A 17,961-nucleotide genomic window follows, 5' to 3' on the forward strand; every position below is an offset into this window, starting at 1 on the left:
GTCTTGGTCTCTTCCTGTCCCTATCTGTTAGTCTCTGTCCATCATTCCCTCTTCCTTTGTCTGTTTCTCTGTGTGCCCTTCTTTCTTCTCCCTCTCATCCTTTTGCTACTCCGTGCCTCTCTTTCTCCCTACCTTTCTGTCTCTCTGTGTGTCTCCCTGGCTTCACCTCTTTCAGTCTCTCTGCCTCTGTCCTTCCCTCTCTTGGCACTCTGCTCCCTTTCTCACCCTACTCCCAGATCTTTCTCTTTTCTGTCTAAGCTTCAGTCACACACATTCACTCTGCAAATTTTCATTCTCATACAGGTTTTCAGTTTTCATTGCAGCCTAGATCTGCACTTCAATTTTTTGGTTAATAAACCATTAGATAAAGAAATTAAATACTATATTTTAAATAAACATGATTTACAGTTTGCTCAGTTTTTTAATTTTGAGAAACTTATACTTGAGCTCTTATAAGTAGATTGGAATCATTATTTAAAAATTTTATGTCTTCCAAAGATACACATGTTAGGCCATTGTTAAAGGGAATTATTTTTCTCTTAAAGGATTTTTCCATTAATTTTTAAGATTTATACAAAGCAATTTAAAATTTTTTCCTTTTAAGGATACATAAGATAATATCCCACTTCATAATTATATTTCAGATTATGGATAAGCTTGTATGTAAAACTTGTATTGACTTTTTTATACCATCTGTATTTTTCAAATGTGTTAATAGCAGATATATGCTAGTATTTTTTTATTTTGTTTTTAACCTCTTGTTTTGAAATAATTATAGATTTATAAAAAGTTGCAAAAATAGAACAGAGAGTATTTTTTAAATGTTTTTCTCAAGATTTTGTATTTTGTATATGAGTATTTAAAATAGTCAGAAGAGCAGACACTCATTTAGCATTTACCTGTTTACATAATCACAAACCTAGCAATTGCCATTATATTGTTTTCATTTCATTTTGTAAAGCAGATTAAAATACCATTTGATGAAAGCATAGTGTATGTTAATAGCAGTATGGCTTTGTCATAAGTAGCATAGAGCTATCAGGAAAGAAAGTTAGATTTACAAGTAACACGTTATATATATATATATATAAAGTATTCAAGAAGCAAAGAAAGATATATAAGATGAAAATCTTCTCAGAGCTGAGTTAAATGTCATTTCCACATACAGCTCCTCCTCCTCTGAAATTATGTAGCATTTCTTGTTTCTGCATTCTTTTGATGTCTCTACTGCTTTGTATAGTTTTCATTTCTGCTCTGTGATCCCCCTCCGGTTGTAGGGGACAAAAGGTGGGAATGAAACAGAAGCAACAAAATCATCATCTCTAAATCTTGCCATAACTTCTACAGCTGACCAACCCTCCTTCTGATTAATAACTGAGATCTTTAATACAGTTAATATAATTTATTTTTTCCAAACTGAGTTCCTCTAAGCCCCAGAGTACCACAAAGTACTTCAGGAAACAGAGGAAAGCCTGAAGCCCAGTTAACACCGCTCTACTCATCCCCACCTTCTCACTTGAACAGAGCAAGTTTATATAATAAATATATGTTTCCATGGTCTTAGTTCTCCAGAAGCCTATATATGAATCCTACTTAACCCTTATTTTATATTTTATATATGTATGTTATAAAGTGACTTGGATAATATAACTCTGTCACATTATATAATATGTTATGCAAATCTGTTACATTATATAATATATATGATGCAAATCTGTCATCTTATAAATATGCATATCATTTTATTATTATATACATAGATAAAGGGGGTTGTTACTAAGATTCATGTATAGGTTTCTGGAGAACCAAGCAACCCCTAAAAGCATGTGTAAACTGTGAACATACGCGTGTGAGTAAGCACATGTGACTGCTGCATTTCTGAGGAGAGGATCCTTGGGTTTAATAAGATTTTTCAAGAGGAATCCTTTCATGGCCCAAAAATAATTAAGAGTCACTGCTTTATAGTGTTTATAAATCATTGTTCAACATGCTTTGTTAATTTTAAATTTTCTCTCTTTTCATTTATTTTCAAATGCTTAGAAAGTTATGTAGCTACCTCTGCAATAGCAGACACATCAACAGAGATCACATACAGTTTTTTTGAAGTAGTTTGAAAATATTCAGATGTCAGACTTCAGCTTGGGGTCACCAAGAGAGATAACAGAACATTTTTTTATTCTAGTACTTTCAGAGTGCTGGCTAAACCACAGCTTTCCTTAATAGGTAGAAAATGAATGACAACAAAAATAGAAAACTGTATGCCCCCTTGAGCTCCAATGAGACAATTGTAAAGAAACCCATGTGTTAAGTAAGAATAACTACTAAAACAATTTGATCTGGTAGACATAGCTAAGAAATAAAGCCACAAAAAAAGTCAAGTCTGAAGTGCATTAAACCCATTGAATTTTTGCATTTTGTGCAAAGCCATAGGAAGCTGAGCCAATTAAATTGGACAGGTACTTTAAAGAGAAATTGTATCTGCTAGCCCTACACGTATAGTATATAGTGTGAACTATGAGAGACTGTGAGCTTTTTAGCAGTGTTCACCCATGCCCAGCAGCAGCACCTTCAAGCTGTAAAATTGTTTTCACTTTGTTGTTTACATCCTTTTGTAGAGTATGAAGGTAGATGATGGCAACTGAAAGACAGCACCTGTTCTACCTCAAGCTGTTTTTAAGCTATTTTTACTGGCCATAAAATGCTCTTTGACTGAAAGAAGAAATCAGACATTTTCGAGCCTTTTCGTTCTAACATAATCCTTAGGTGCTTTCTTGAGAGAGGGCTGTGATCCTTTGTTAGAAAAAAATGTAGTTGGCAATTCAAGAAATAAAGGGTGGCACATTAGTAGTTATGAAACCGAATGTCTACCAATTGTAACCTAAATTAAAATCCCATAAAGGAAACAGATTTTTTGGTGTAGGAAGGAAATAGGTCATGTTAGATCTACTGATTCAAATGCTAGAGAATGTGAAGTTTCACATTTTAAGCCATCAAAAAACCATTAGGTGGATTAATGTGCCAGGAGCCCAGCAGGAATTTTGCTTTGATGATAGAGCTTTGTACCTTTAAGACCTGTAAAGGATTTTCCTTGTGACCCTATGATAAAAATGAAATGTTGGTCATGGGTAAAAAGTACACAGAGATATGTTCATTTAGTTATATATTAGTAGTGTGGAGAAAAATATATCAAGTAAAATCAAATTCTGAAAGCATGAAGGAAACACCACATCAAAGTCTAGCTAAAATACCCTAAGACTGAGGGTTTCTTATAAACAGTCCAGCACTTGCCAAAGTCTGTAAAGCAAATGCCTACTCATTGATGGCATTCTGAATGGCTAAATTTTAGAAATCAAGATTATGTTCATAATGATGTTCACCTTTACTTATGAACTACCAACATTACATGCTGTGGATGTAGCACAAAATACATGAAGGAATATAACCTAATGAGACTAGATTATGCACCCACAATGACTTTTGACACCAATGTGCAGTTAGGCCAGATAAGTCCTACATAAGACTACCCTCACTTCAGCCACCAGACCACCCTTACTTCTGATCAGCTGGCTACAAATTTGGAGGTTCCCTTGAGTTTAATTGACTAGAATAACTCACAATTAGACTCACCATTAGAGCTTTATTGTGCCAAAAGAATACAAATCAGAACTAGCCAAAAGGAGAGACACACAGGGTAAGGTCTGGGCAAGTCCCAAATGCAAAGCTTTTGTTCTCTCCCCGTGAGGTCAAGATATATTGTCTTTTCTGCACATTGGCATTTGTTAATTTGCAGAGCAATTTGCAGACAATCAGGGAGGCTCACCCAAGCTTCAGTGTTCACAGTTTTTATTGGGATCCCATTACATTGGCATGATTAATTGAATCATTGGCCATGCAATTGAATTCAATATCCAGCCTCACTGTCTTCCTTGGAAGTCAGACTGATTATCACATTCCTCAAAGTCCCAACTTTCTAATTAACATGTTTAGTCTTCCCAGCCAGTCGCCATCCGGAATCACCATCTTAACATAAAGTATCCACCATGAGTAACCGCATTAGCATACACTATCAGGACCCACCATGAATGATAAAGACATTTCCATCAGTCCAGAAATTCCAAAAATTTAGAAGCTGCCTACCCAGGGACAAAGGTCAGCCAAATTTTCTATTACACAATATCTTATTTTCCAATTATTGATAATGTCTTTGGTGTACCCTATATGAGAAGTAATTTACTTTTATGGTAATTATATATGAGATAACTCTGAGGTCAAGACTGAATAAGTGATCTTTCTCCTTCTGACCAGTTCCCTTTAGCTGATTTTGTACCTTAAAAGCATCTCTAAGCAGATCACTTTTAAAAGAATGAATTGGTTGGGCGCGGTGGCTCACGCCTGTAATCCCAGCACTTTGGGAGGCCAAGGCGGGCGGATCACAAAGTCAGGAGATAGGGACCATCCTGGGTAACATGGTGAAACCCCATCTCTACTAAAAGTACAAAAAATTAGCCATGCGTAGTGGCTTGTGCCTGTAGTCCCAGATACTCGGGAGGCTGAGCAGGAGAATGGCGTGAACCCAGGAGGCAGAGCTTGCAGTGAGCCGAGATTGCGCTACTGCACTCCAGCCTGGGCGACAGTGCATGACTCCATCTCAAAATAAATAAATAAATAAAAGAATGAATTATTTTTTAAAAAATGAATCGTAACCAATTCAGTATGGAAACAAACAAAAAAAACTATATTTTCTCTTACTGCCTGTTAAGCTCTCCTCTCATGTCCTTATTGTCTATGGCTCAGTTTCCAGGAATCCAAACCCTTTGAATCTTCTTTGCTGTTTATTTCTCAGAACACGACTAGATGTTAATACCAGTTTGGGGTTTTTTTTCCTCCATGTAGTTTTTTTTTTATTATTACTATTTTTTTTATTTTTTAAGAGGCAGGGTCTTGCTCTGTCATCCAGACTGGAATGCAGTGGGACTATTGTAGTTTACTGCACCCTCAAACTCCTGAGCCCAAGGGATCCTTTCTTGTGGTAGCTGGGACTACAGGCGTGTGTCACCGTACTCTACCTCCATGTAGTCTTTTTTTTTTTTTCTTTTTGAGATGGAGTCTCACTCTGTCGCCCTGGCTGGCGTGCAGTGGCACCATCTCGGCTCACTGCAACCTCTACCTCCTGGATTCAAGCAATTCTCCTGCTTCAGCCTTCCAAGTAGCTGGGATTACAGGTGCCTGCTACCACGCCTGGTTAATTTTTGTATTTTTAGTAGAGATGGGGTTTCACCATTTGGCCAGCCTGGCCTCGAACTCCTGACCTCAAGTGATCCACCCACCTCAGCCTCCCAAAGTGCTAGGATTACAGGCGCGAGCCACCACTCCCGGCCCTCTGTGTAGTCTTTAGAAGAGATTTTATCTCGTTCCAATCGGATCATATTACACCATGAGTTATTTATTTCAATCCTGCATTTAGCACATACATAGGGAGCTCTCAATATAACACTGGACTATGGTAGGTTCAGAATTAAGGCAAAATACATTTTACCCTCACTAGGGCTGTATTAGGAGATCATTAACTTCAGGTTTAGAGTTACATTAATGGCCCTGACTTTCTTGCATTGTCTCATTACCTACATCTGCCAATATCTCAACCCCTTTAGAATCTTACCAGGTTATCCCCAGGGTTATCCAGGATCTCCTCATGAGCTCAAGAATAGCCCTTTCATGATCTTCCAGTTTTGTCTTTCTCTAACCCACTGCCCACTACCATTTTGCTAGTGCTTGCCATGAATTAGCTCATGTCCTTGCCAAAAGTTGTATCTCTCAGTGTACTCAACATCTTTAGTCTTCAGGATATCATATTCTCTAGAATTTTTTTTTTTTTTTTTGAGACGGAGTCTTGCTCTGTCACCCAGGCTGGAGTGCAGTGGCGCAGTCTCAGCTCACTGCAGTCTACACCTCCCGGGTTCAAGCGATTCTCATGCATCAGCCTCCCACGTAGGTGGGATTACAGGCACGCACCACCACACCCAGCTAATTTTTGTATTTTTAGTAGAGATGAAGTTTTGCCATGTTGGCCAGGCTCGTCTTAATCTTCTGACCTCAAGTGATCCACCCGCCTCAGGCTCCGAAAGTCCTGGGATTACAGGCATGAGCCACTGCGCCTGGCCTCCTCTAGAATTTTCTATGTACCAGCACCATGCCATCCTCAGAGAAGTTGGGCAAGCCATTCCCCCGCTTCTGTGATGGGCACAGGAGCTGCTTGTCTCCCACATCTCCCCTGCTTTGGTTCTCCTGTGAAAACACTTCCTTTAGCTTTTGCTTTGACTTAAATAAACTAGGATCGCTGTTACATTAAGGTATATGTATAGTTCTTTTAGTACTCTAGCATTCCTAATTTCCCAGTTTTTATGTTTTGATTTGGCATTTTTAATTACGTTTCTTAAGCTACTATACCATACAGTGATAAAAAGTCAGATCTGGAAATGACTGTGAAAAAAACATTTAGCCTATTCCATAGACAAGTAGCATCTGAGCTTTCTCATTTGCGTCACTCACTCATTACAATCCCCTCAGTCAAAGAATTAGAGAAACCCCCAGTCTTGTAGTCTATAGACTTCTCCTTGGAAGGACTGTACCAAAACAGTCCTGAATGTTGGTGCTGGCCTTAATGATCCACCCCTTAGTGACTCACTCACCATTCTCCACAAGCTGTGCAGCCATCCCGGCTCCCTCACTTCTAGCGAATAGGTTCTGGGTAAAATAGAAGAAATTTATTAGGTATTAATTCCCTCCTTTTCCTGCCACATTCCCTTCAGTTTCTGAGGATAATGAATACACTTCAGGCTTATTCACCAGTTTGTGCTTCTGATAACATTTTCTCATTTCATCCCACTTCTTCAGATTTTTCTTCTTACTACCTTTCTTTCCTCCTAAACCTCTAGCCTCTCCCTGTCTTTCCTTACTGGCTTCTGTGGCCTATACACTTTTTCATTATACCTTCCTCTAACTTCGTATCTCCTGCTAACTTTGTTACCAAATCATGTATACTCTTTGTGATCTTCCACGTTCCTCCTCAGTTCTTCAGGGTTCAGTGTTCCCTAGGGATTCTATCCCACACCCACTCTTTTCAGTGAAGGCTTGTGGGCAACTTCATTGACACTGATAACTCAAAACTTCAATCTATATAGTGATTCTCCACCAAAAAATAACATTAACTGACTTCTTTCCTGAGCTCCAAGTCTATATATCCAATTTTCTGTTAGATTTCTCCACCTGAATGTCCTGAAGACACCTTAAAATTAACTATGCAAAACCAAAATCATCGTTCTGCCATCAAATCCATTTTTCTCCCAGATGTATTTCCTATAGTTAGTGGTAGCAAGCACTACCTGCACCTTCAGTGTGTCCTCTCATAACTCTGCCAACTCTCACAGCCCTTACGTTTTCTCTGACCCCTCCTGTATTGAATTGGCTTCCCCCAGTTAATTACTTTCTGTTATATTAATCTATTCATTTCTACATGAAGTACAGGCAGTGGCTGATACCAGGGGCTCTGGGACCAACACTACCTGAGTTCAGATCTTAACGCTACCCCTTACTAGTCTTGCTACTTTGAAAAAGCTGCTTAATCTTTCTCTGCCTCAGTTTCCTCATCTACAAACTATATAATACTGCTTTTATGGGGATTAAATGAATTAATATACTTAAAGCATTGGGAATAGTGCTTAGCAAATAATAAGTAACTTTTTAAGGGTTTGCTGTTAATATTACCAGTTTCACAGCACATACTGCTATCAGTAATTACCTTGTATATTTTGTCTCTGCGCTAGAATATAAGCATTTTAGGTTCTAGGATCCCATCTGCGTAGTTCACTCATGTATACCTATTACCTAGAACAGTGCTCTGTACATAGTATCCAGTCTGGAGATTGAATGAATGGAATATCTTTTCTCCTTTTCAGCGTTCACCTTTTAATTCTTTGTGTAAACCCTAGTCACTGTCCATCCAAACTTTCAACATTTTGTTTGCTAGAACAGGGTTAATCTATATTGTAGCTAAAATCGTTCTCCCTGGCTTCTCTTAAAATGTGTTCATCTATTACTCAAGCTTCCTGTTCCTCCTGGAGTCAGTACTAAGTTTCTTCTTTTCTCTTTTTATTTTTGAGAGGGAGTCTCGTTCTGTCGCCCAGGCTGGAGTACAGAGGTGCAATCTCAGCTCACTGCAACCTCTGCCTCCCGGGTTCCAGGGATTCTCCTACCTCAGCCTCCCTAGTAACTGGGATTACAGTTGCACACCACCACGCCAGGCTAATTTTTGTATTTTGGTAGAGATGGGGTTTCACCATGTTGGCCAGGCTGGTCTCGAACTCCTGACCTCAAGTGATCCACCTGCCTCAGCTTCCCAAAGTGCTGGGATTACAGGCATAAGCCATCGTGCCCAGCCTAATACTAAGTTTCTAATCTTAATTTCAAATATATCCACATTTTTTAATGTTATTCTCATTTATTTTTTAGGACATTTTAAATGAAAAACGTCATAAGCAAAAAAGGAGCATTATAACACTCAGTACTTGCCACTCAGAATTAATAGTTGCTAACCTTTGTTATATTGGCTGGAGATCTTTTTTAAAAATAAAATAGGCCAGGCGCAGTGGCTCACGCCTGTAATCCCAGCACTTTGGGAGGCCGAGGCGAGCGGATCACGAGGTCAAGAGATCGAGACCATCCTGGCTAACACGGTGAAACCCCATCTCTACTAAAAATACAAAAAATTAGCTGGGCGTGGCGGTGGGCACCTGTAGTCCCAGCTACTCCGGAGGCTGAGGCAGGAGAATGGCGTGAACCCGGGAGGCGGAGCTTGCAGTGAGCCGAGATCGCACCACTGACCTCTAATCTGGACCTGGACAACAGAGCGGGACTCCGTCTCAAAAAAAATAAAATAAATAAAATAAAATAATACAGATGTGATTTGAAGTCCCTTCTCTGTCTTAACGAATCCCTTTCATTTCCCTCTCCAGAGGTAATTACTAACCTGAAATAGGTATATACCCTTCCCATCCATGCTTGTGTGGTTTTTAAATCTTTATATTCGTTACATTGAGTTCATAGAGTTACATAGAGTTCATTCTGCTTTTTGACTAAACATTCTGACATTCTTTGGACTTAATGTTTGTACCTATAGTTTTAGTTCATTTCATTTTAATCGTTCCATGGTATCATGCAACATGAATATGCCACAGTTGATTTTACTTTAAAAAGAAAAAACCAATTTTCCTATTAATACATTTGGTCTTTCCCATTCTTTGCTTTTAAATAAAACAATGCCGTGTATATTTTTGTACATGTCCCTTTGTATAAGGCGTTTCCTTAGGGTGCATCTACACCATGAGTGGAAATTTAGAGCCATAGGATATGTGGGATTTAAAATTCATTTGATAGCACAAACTGTTTTCTAAAGTGGATCACAGTGTATGAGAGGCCCAGTGTCTTCCCCATTTCTTCACTCAGAATGCAGCACATTCATGTAACACCTTACCTCTCCATATAACTTTTTCCCTAAAAGTAATTTGTTTCATACAGTCTTACAAGACTCCAATAATAAATTATTCTCACATTCTTCAACTACCAAAAGTCTTTCCTTCTTGCTTATAATGTCCTCCTAAAGTTATTATTTATATTAGTTGATAAGTGTCATCATTAACCTCTTCAGGATTTAATAAACTCTTAGGTCAAGGGAGTTCATTCTCTTTACTCTTTTTAAGTTTAGCTGATATTCATTAAAGCTATAGTGCCTTCTGTGGTTATTTGGTAAATTTTTGTTAGATGACAGTAACTGTTTACAAATCACATACACATTTAACATTTTGAAATGTCAGTGCTTATATTCTTGTTCAAATGACTGACAAAGTGACTGCAAATGTGAATTTCCACTATTTCTAAATACAGCATAAACAGTGCTCTTTGCCTTTCTTTCTAGAGGCATTTGAGCAGTTTGGTTGTGCCAATTTATAACCTCAGGTAGAATTTGATATGGGGATATGGGTTGCTTTTGTGCATTTGATTTTCTTTATAGATGTGCCTGCCTGGTTATATTTCTGTCTCTGAGAGAAAAAACATAACATATTATGTAATGAAATGGGATTGGATAGCTAGATAGTGATAAGGAAGCAACAACCTATTTTTTAAGACTTTGCCAAATTCTGTTCAGATAACATCAATAATGTAACTCTTTTTCTCCTAAATATTTTTGTGAAAAATATTTTTACCTATAGGAGCGAGATTTATTTCCCACATATAAATTAACAAATGATTTTTAAATATTGTGTTAACCTAGAGTAAATTGACTTTCCTTGTGTGAAATTTGAATATTTATTGTTGGGGCTACCTAACTTTTCAATTCTTTTGTGTTATGAAACCAAAACTTAGACCCCCAAGTATAATAAAGTGATATTTTGAATTGTCAGTATCAATATTGCATTTTTGTTAATACTTCTTACTAAAATTTTCACTGGAGAAACTACTTGTCTTTAAACTTCATATATACTAGTTTGCCCTTGAAAGTGTTGATCCTAATTCTGCCTTGCTTTGTTAGATAGAGGAAGGTACTTAATCATGCATATTTATCATTTGTAAGCTACTGCCTTCACGTTGTTCCTTAGCCACAAACTCTGAATCCTTATTGCCACCCAAGTTTGCATAGTTGGTACTCATCATCACAAGTGATAGGAGGATTAAGAGAAACAGAATGGTTGTATAATTCCTGGCAGTTCTGATTAGTTTGGTAGTAATTACTCCTGGTGACCATTAATACAAAGTTAATAGTACTATCTTCTTGTACACAAAAAAAAGTACATAGCTCCTCTTCATGTGAAAAGAATAAATTTACTTTGTTTTAAGTCTAGTACAAAGGAGTTACCATGTCATAATTACTCTTAAAATAAAAGTGCTCCGTAAACACAAATTGTCCCTGTTCTTGGTACCTACAGATGATGATACAGTATTGCAGGTAAGAGCCTGAAATGGAGTACTAGTCCGTCCAATTCAAATCCTGGTTTCCATACTTCCTGGCTGTGTGACGTTGGACAAATTACTTGATTTTTTTATGTGCCTTAGTTTCCTAATCTGTTGCAGGACAGAGTGATAATGGGACATACTTCTTAGAACTGTGGTGTGTGTTTTAAATGAATTCATTATGAAAAATACTACCACAGGGCCAGGCACATGGTAAATATATATATTAGTATTTGGTTTTGGTGGAGCTGTTTGTATTCTTTTGTAGCTTACCTATTCCTGTCATTTCCCGATCCTTTTCTTTCCCTTGATTTACAAAACCTTTTTTACTTTCAACATTTTGACCCTTTGGAAATAGTTCATATGTATCATCTGCCTTTTGTTTATGTTCTACTTTATTATATAGAAATTTTAAAACTTTGTTCTAAGTTTTATAACTATTTACCTTTGATGGCTTGTAGATTTTAGTGTCACACTTGGGAAGGATTTCCCACCCAAAAATCATAAAAAGATTTCCTTTTTATCCTTGTAGATTCATAGATTTACTTTTTTAAGGTTATGACCTTTAATTTTACCTTTAATTTCCTTTCATTTATGGTTTCGGGTACATGCCATCCTTTTTGTGCATATGTAAACATACATGTGGCCTTTCTCTGGTTATCTACCTGGTAGCACAGGAATTATATATAAGCACATCTCTGACTTGTCCCTAATAAATAGCATGTTGACAGTTAGAATAATTTTTTTGAAGTTGAATATGAATTTTGAGCTCATATATCCATCTATCTTAGGTTGACAAAGATTCTGAAAAATTCAGTTTTTTAATTTCAGTAATAGTGGGAACTGAGATATATACTTAATGAATGCCTGCATTTTGTTCATTTTTTTTCTCTAAGTTGTCTTCCTGAATTTTGTAAGTTCCTCAGTATCTTTCACTTACTGTACAACTATTTATTATGACAGTACATTTAATGTACTTCAAAATGTTGTATTAGAGATATGATGTGCCATGTCTATCTTGTAGCTTTCTATACTTGACGCCCACGTGCTCACACAACCTTTGGCAAACTGAGAAGTGTAGGCTTCATGGGTTTACCAAAAAGGGTTTGTTTTTGTTTTTCCAGTGAGTACCAAAAGCTGAAACACATCCCTTTTACTTGAAGATTTGGAGAGGGAAAACATTTTTATTTCAAACAAGTTCATTAGATGGGCAGAGTGGCTCACACCTGTAATCCCAGCACTTTGGGAGGTTGGGACAGGGGGATTATTACTTGAGTGCAGGAATTTGAGACCAGCCTGTGCAAAATAGCAAGACCCCATCTCTACAAAAACAATTTGAAAATTAGCTGGGCATAGTGGTGTGTGCCTGTAGTCGCAGTTACTCAGGAGGCCAGAGTAGAAGGATAGCTTGAGCCTCAAAGGAAGGTCAAGGCTGCAATGAGTCAGGATTGTGCCACTGAACTCCAACCTGGGTGACAGAGTGAGACCTTGTCTCTAAAAAATTAAAATTAAAAATTAAACAAGTGTATTAATATTTTGGAGAAGATTGCAAAGTTCATATATATATATATGTATATATTATTTTTTTTTTTCTTTTTCTCTTTTGTAGAGATAGGGTTTGCTATGTTGCCCAGGCTTGTCTTGAACTCCTGGTCTCAAGTGATCCTTCCACCTCCACCTCCCAAAGTCCTGAGATTACAGGCCTGAGCCACTATACCCAACAGTTTCTATGAATTTTTAATATTCAATTAGAAGCCTTCAAATGAGAGCCATACACAAAAATGCAAAGCCACTTGTGCACAGTGGTAGGCCTCCTGTCAGTCTACTGTTGTGTAGGGGTAGGGATCAGGACACAGCAAAATCAGGCTTAGCCAACTGCTGATCTAAAGGGATTCTGACCAGGGAAGAGAGCTAACATTTTTGGAGGGCCTGCCCTGTGAGAGAGGCTGTGGTCGGTTCTACATTTAAATCAGTCAGTCCTCACAACAAACCTAGAAGCTAGATATTCTTTTTTCCACTTTGCAGATCAGAAAACTGCAGCTCAGAGAGATTATTTACCGAAAATACAACTAGCAGAGCTGGAATTTAAAACAATATCTAATGCTAATGCACTTCTCTTTCTTTTGCCTTTTCGATATGCCATTGACTCCTTCCCAGGCAATAACTGGTCATTTTGATTCTGAATCATTCATTTATTTAGTCTGTTATCAAGTGGTGTGGCATATTAGCAAGTTTTGGTCACATACTGGTTATGTGACTTTGAAGACGTCATTTGACTTCTAGGCAATAATAACTTGAATGCTGAATTGGACTAGGTGATCTGTCAGGTTCTTTGGGGTTTCATGGGACCTTAGGATTCTAAGAGGATCTTCTAAGGTGTTCACCTCTTCGATTTTGCCCCTTCCTCACTCTCCCCTGCAGCTGTTGCCTTATTTATTTCTTCAATGGATTAAAAGCCTTGCTTTTATGGAATTACAAAATTAAGAGATTCACGATTAAATTGTAAAGTCACTTCACAAAGAACACAAATAATTTGGTTGCTTAGTGAATGCTGCCATCTTGTGTCTACCATTTTATGAGATAAGCTAAAATTGAGAAAAAATACTTGAAGGATTTTGTTTTGTTTTGTTTTTGGTGTAACTTAAAACAATCATTTGATGTAGTGGCTGGAGAATCTTGGTCAGATTGAGATGACACAGTATCAATTTAAAGTTTTTTGACATTTGTTTTTGATACCCCCTCTTCTATTATCCTTGTGTCAAACATTGTAAAAACTAATATAAGGTTATATCTGGTTCCAAGTGATTGTGTTTCAAAATGGTTTTTGAAGAGTTAGTATAAAATGTGAGTAACTCTATAGTGCATGCTTGGCTGTCTTGGTATTAGGTCTCTTGGTGCTTAGACCTCATTATATGCATATATGTATGCTTATTTCACCTTAAAATTGTACTATCCTGTTTATTGACAACAAAAATGTCAAAGGACAATGGAAGAGGTATATAATCTTTTTAGAGTTGTTTACTTGCTAGGCTATATTCATTCATACCGAATAAATATAAAATGAAACTGACTTCAAAAATATGACATGGAGAACATTTTGTATTTGGGGTTTGTTTTTGCCTGCCATCCAGACTGGAGTGCATGAGTAGCATGATCATAGCTAACTGTAACCCCCAACTAACGCTGTTCTCCCACCTCAACCTCCTAAGTAACTAGCACTACAGGTGCACACCCCCACACCCAGCTAATTTTTTAATTTCTGTGGAGATGGGGTCGCATTGTGTTGCCCATGCTAGTCTTGAGCCCCTGGGCTCAAGTGATCCTCCTGCCTTGGCTTTCCAAAGTGCTGGGATTATAGGCATGAGCCACTGCACCCAGCCAACATTTTTTTTTTTTTTTAAGAACAATGTGGGATTCATTAAAAATGTTCAATGGCTTATTTTTTTTGTTTTATTTTTTCTGTTGTATTTTTAAAAATCTAGAATGTTATTACTGTTCAGAATTACAGTCTTAAGTCCATAGAGTTATAGCTCTGGAAGAGAACTCTAAAAATGATGGTTCTTGGAGTTAAAGTGTTTCTGATTGATCTTTTTTCTCTCTCCTTATCTATAGATACTATCTCAATTATAACTCTGACTGCATTGTAGCTTCTCAGTACATATCATTTTCCTTCCTCTTCTCTCTTCTGCTTCTAATCAGTCCTCTCGGCCTCAGTAACTTATTCAGGTTCACATAGCTAATACATGTTCGAATTCATTGTTACTCAGTGTTCTGACATTTGTTTCAGAAAATATATAATAAAAACAACTGACAGTAATATTTTTAATTTCTCAGTTTCATGTGGAGTGTTCCATTTCCCTTGGCCATTTTGTTAAAATAGTTTCTTTTGTTTTCATTTTAGGCCACGGAAAGGTATGATATATTTGATCCAAGACAGTCCATTCCAGTCCGGGAATCTACAGTGGTGACAAGGACATGGGACTCCTCCTGCCAGATTACAGATGGTTCACTACAGTTGACATCCTGGCTGACAACTGTGAAAAAGAACCTTGGATTTTTTTTTTTTTTTTTTTGTGGGACACCACAATCCCAAATCCAAAGGACACATCAGGTAATACTTGCCTGTCATTGAGAAAAACACATTTCTTTTTCTTGCAAAATCTTACCTATAAAAAGCAAGAAGCCGGCCGGGCACGGTGGCTCACACCTATAATCCCAGCACCTTGGGAGTCCAAGGTGGGCGGATCACAAGGTTAGGAGATCAAGACCATCCTGGCTAATACGGTGAAACCCCGTCTCTACTAAAAATACAAAAAAAAATTAGCCGAGCGTGGTGGCGGGCACCTGTAGTCCCAGCTACTCGGGAGGCTGAGGCAGTAGAATGGCGTGAACCCGGAAGGCAGAGCTTGCAGTGAGCCAAGATGGCGCCACTGCACTCCAGCCTGGGTGATAGAGTGAGACTCTGTCTCAAAAAGAAAAAAAAGCAAGAAGCCAGTGTTTTCAGTAACTTCCCCACCCTGTCCCCACTTTGCAGTTATTTGTTTTCAGAATGAAGCAGTTAACTTTGGTATGGGTTATAGTTCAGGAAGACACGGGTTTTTTTTTAATTCAGTTCAGTCTGTCTGTGACTTTAGGATCTACTTCTCTTTGGCTTTTTTAACTTGTCAGCTGTATTTATCAATTCCTAAAATCCATTTGTTTATTTATTTATTTATTTATTGAGACAGAGTCTCACTCTGTCACCCAGGCTGGAGTGCAGTGGCGCAATCTTGGCTCACTGCAACCTCTGCCTCTCAGGTTCAAGCAATTCTCCTGCCTCAGCCCCCCGAGTAGCTGGGACTACAGGCATGCAGGCACGTGCCACCATGCCTGGCTAATTTTTGTATTTTTAATAAAGATAGGGTTTAGCCATGTTGGTCAAGCTGGTCTCAAACTCCTGGCCTCAAGTCATCCGCCTGCCTTAGCCTCCTAAAGCACTGGGATTACAGGTGTGAACCACCGCACCTGGCCCTAAAATCTATTTAGATATTTAATTGCAAAACATTCTTTCAGGAAATGAACTTCTGAATTTTTCAAATTGATATAGAGAAAATAAGTTCCACTGGTTTTTTCTCCCCACAGGATTTTATTATGAACATTTTCGGAAATATAGAAAAGTTGAAAGAATTTGACAGTGAACATCCCTGGAACCACCCCTCGATTTTTCCAGTACCATTTCAGCATAGTTGCTATAACCTGTATCTGTCTATCCCTCTATCCGTCTGTTCTTTTTTTTTAAGATGCATTTCAGAATAAGTTGTTTATATCAAGTTCTGCCATTATTGGTTTTTTTTGTTTTGTTTTGTGACAGAGCCTCACTCTGTCACCCAAGCTGGAGTCCAGTGGCATGATCACAGCTCACTGGAACACACGCGTTTCGGCTTCAAGTGATTCTTGTGCCTCAGCCTCCCAAGTAGCTGCAATTACAGGCGTGCACCACCATACCTGGCTAATTTTTGTATTTTTAGTAGAGTCTGGGTTTTGCCACTTTGCCCAGGCTGGTTTTGAACTCCTGAGCTCAAGCAATCCGCCCACCTTGGCCTCACAAAGTGCTGTGATTACAGTCGTGAGCCACCCCACTGGCCAAGTTCTGCTGTTTTTATTACATTTTTTGCAGCTTAAAATGACTGCTATCTTCAGCTGAATCTCTGATACATTAATCCAGTGTGAACACATTCACTTTCTTAAACTCACTAATGACATGAAAATATACTGTAATCTTATGTATTTGATTTCCTGTGGATTCCATATTCTAGAGTGCCTGGATAATATGTGTTGTTTGTCATTGAATCACTTAATTCAGGAGAGTCTTCAATGCTTTCTTCATATTGCTCAACATATTTGTTAATCCAGATTTACAAGTGTATTTTGTAATAGAATGTTACTGTTTATTTTATTTGTTTATTTACTTTTTGAGACGGAGTCTTGCTGTGTCGCCCAGGCTGGAGTGCAGTGGTGCGATTTCAGCTCGCTGCAAGCTCTGCCTCCCGGGTTCATGCCATTCTCCTGCCTCAGCCTCCCGAGTAACTGGAACTACAGGCGCCCGCCAACAGGGCCGGCTAATTTTTTGTATTTTTAGTAGAGACGGGGTTTCACCATATTAGCCAGGATGGTCTTGATCTTCTGACCTCGTGATCCACCCGCCTCAGATTCCCAAAGTGCTGGGATTACAGGCGTGAGCCACCGCACCCAGCCGTTACTCTTTATTTTTAAATTGTTTACTTTTGGAAATATTTCAGGGTAATTTAAGAAATTTGGAATTTTAGGGATCCAGATGAAAATGCTATTATAGGTATCCCTTTAGAGAAGAAGATTTCTAATGTCTTCTAAATACACATATATAATTCTCCAGCCATTACCTTCTACCTTGATCTGGCTCATTCCTTAATGTTTCTTAAGAATTGCCACAAGTAGGGCCGGGCACGGTGGCTCACGCCTGTAATCCCAGCACTTTGGGAGGCCGAGGCGGGTGGATCACGAGGTCAGGAGATCAAGACCATCCTGGCTAACACGGTGAAACCTCGTCTCTACTAAAACTACAAAAAATTAGCCGGGCGTGGTGGCGGGCACCTGCAGTCCCAGCTACTCGGGAGGCTGAGGCAGGAGAATGGCGTGAACCCAGGAGGCGGAGCTTGCAGTGAGCCGAGATCGCGCCACTGCACTCCAGCCTGGGCGACAGAGCAAGACGCCGTCTCAAAAAAAAAAAAAAAAAAAGAATTGCCACAAGTAAATGTGCATCAAAATCACCCCATATTCTTTTTTTAAATGTACTTATTTATGTGTTAGCAACAGAGTCTTGCTATGTTGCCCAGGTTGACTTCAGCCTCCTGGACTCAAGCAGTCATCCTGCCTGACTCCCAAGTAGCTGGGACTACAGCTGGGTACCACTGTGCCTGGCTCACATACTTCATTACTTCA

At 38.5% G+C, this 17,961-nt stretch overlaps 1 protein-coding gene across 4 annotated transcripts in view; it reads left to right on the top strand.

The window, feature by feature from the left end:
* R3HDM1 (R3H domain containing 1) overlaps positions 1 to 17,961 on the top strand; it is a 200,677-nt gene that overhangs the window by 58,115 nt on the left and 124,601 nt on the right. For all 4 annotated transcript variants that reach the window (XM_011937729.1, XM_011937730.1, XM_011937728.1 and 1 more), the window contains exon 2: positions 14,906 to 15,115. Coding sequence is in view for 1 of the 4 variants with exons in the window: in XM_011937726.1 (XP_011793116.1) it covers positions 14,906 to 15,115 (210 nt within the window). In the remaining 3 variants the exon portion in view is untranslated. The remainder of the gene's footprint in view (positions 1 to 14,905; positions 15,116 to 17,961) is intronic.

Source organism: Colobus angolensis, unplaced genomic scaffold (genome assembly GCF_000951035.1).
Source record: "Colobus angolensis palliatus isolate OR3802 unplaced genomic scaffold, Cang.pa_1.0 Scaffold168, whole genome shotgun sequence".
NCBI lineage: Eukaryota > Metazoa > Chordata > Mammalia > Primates > Cercopithecidae > Colobus > Colobus angolensis.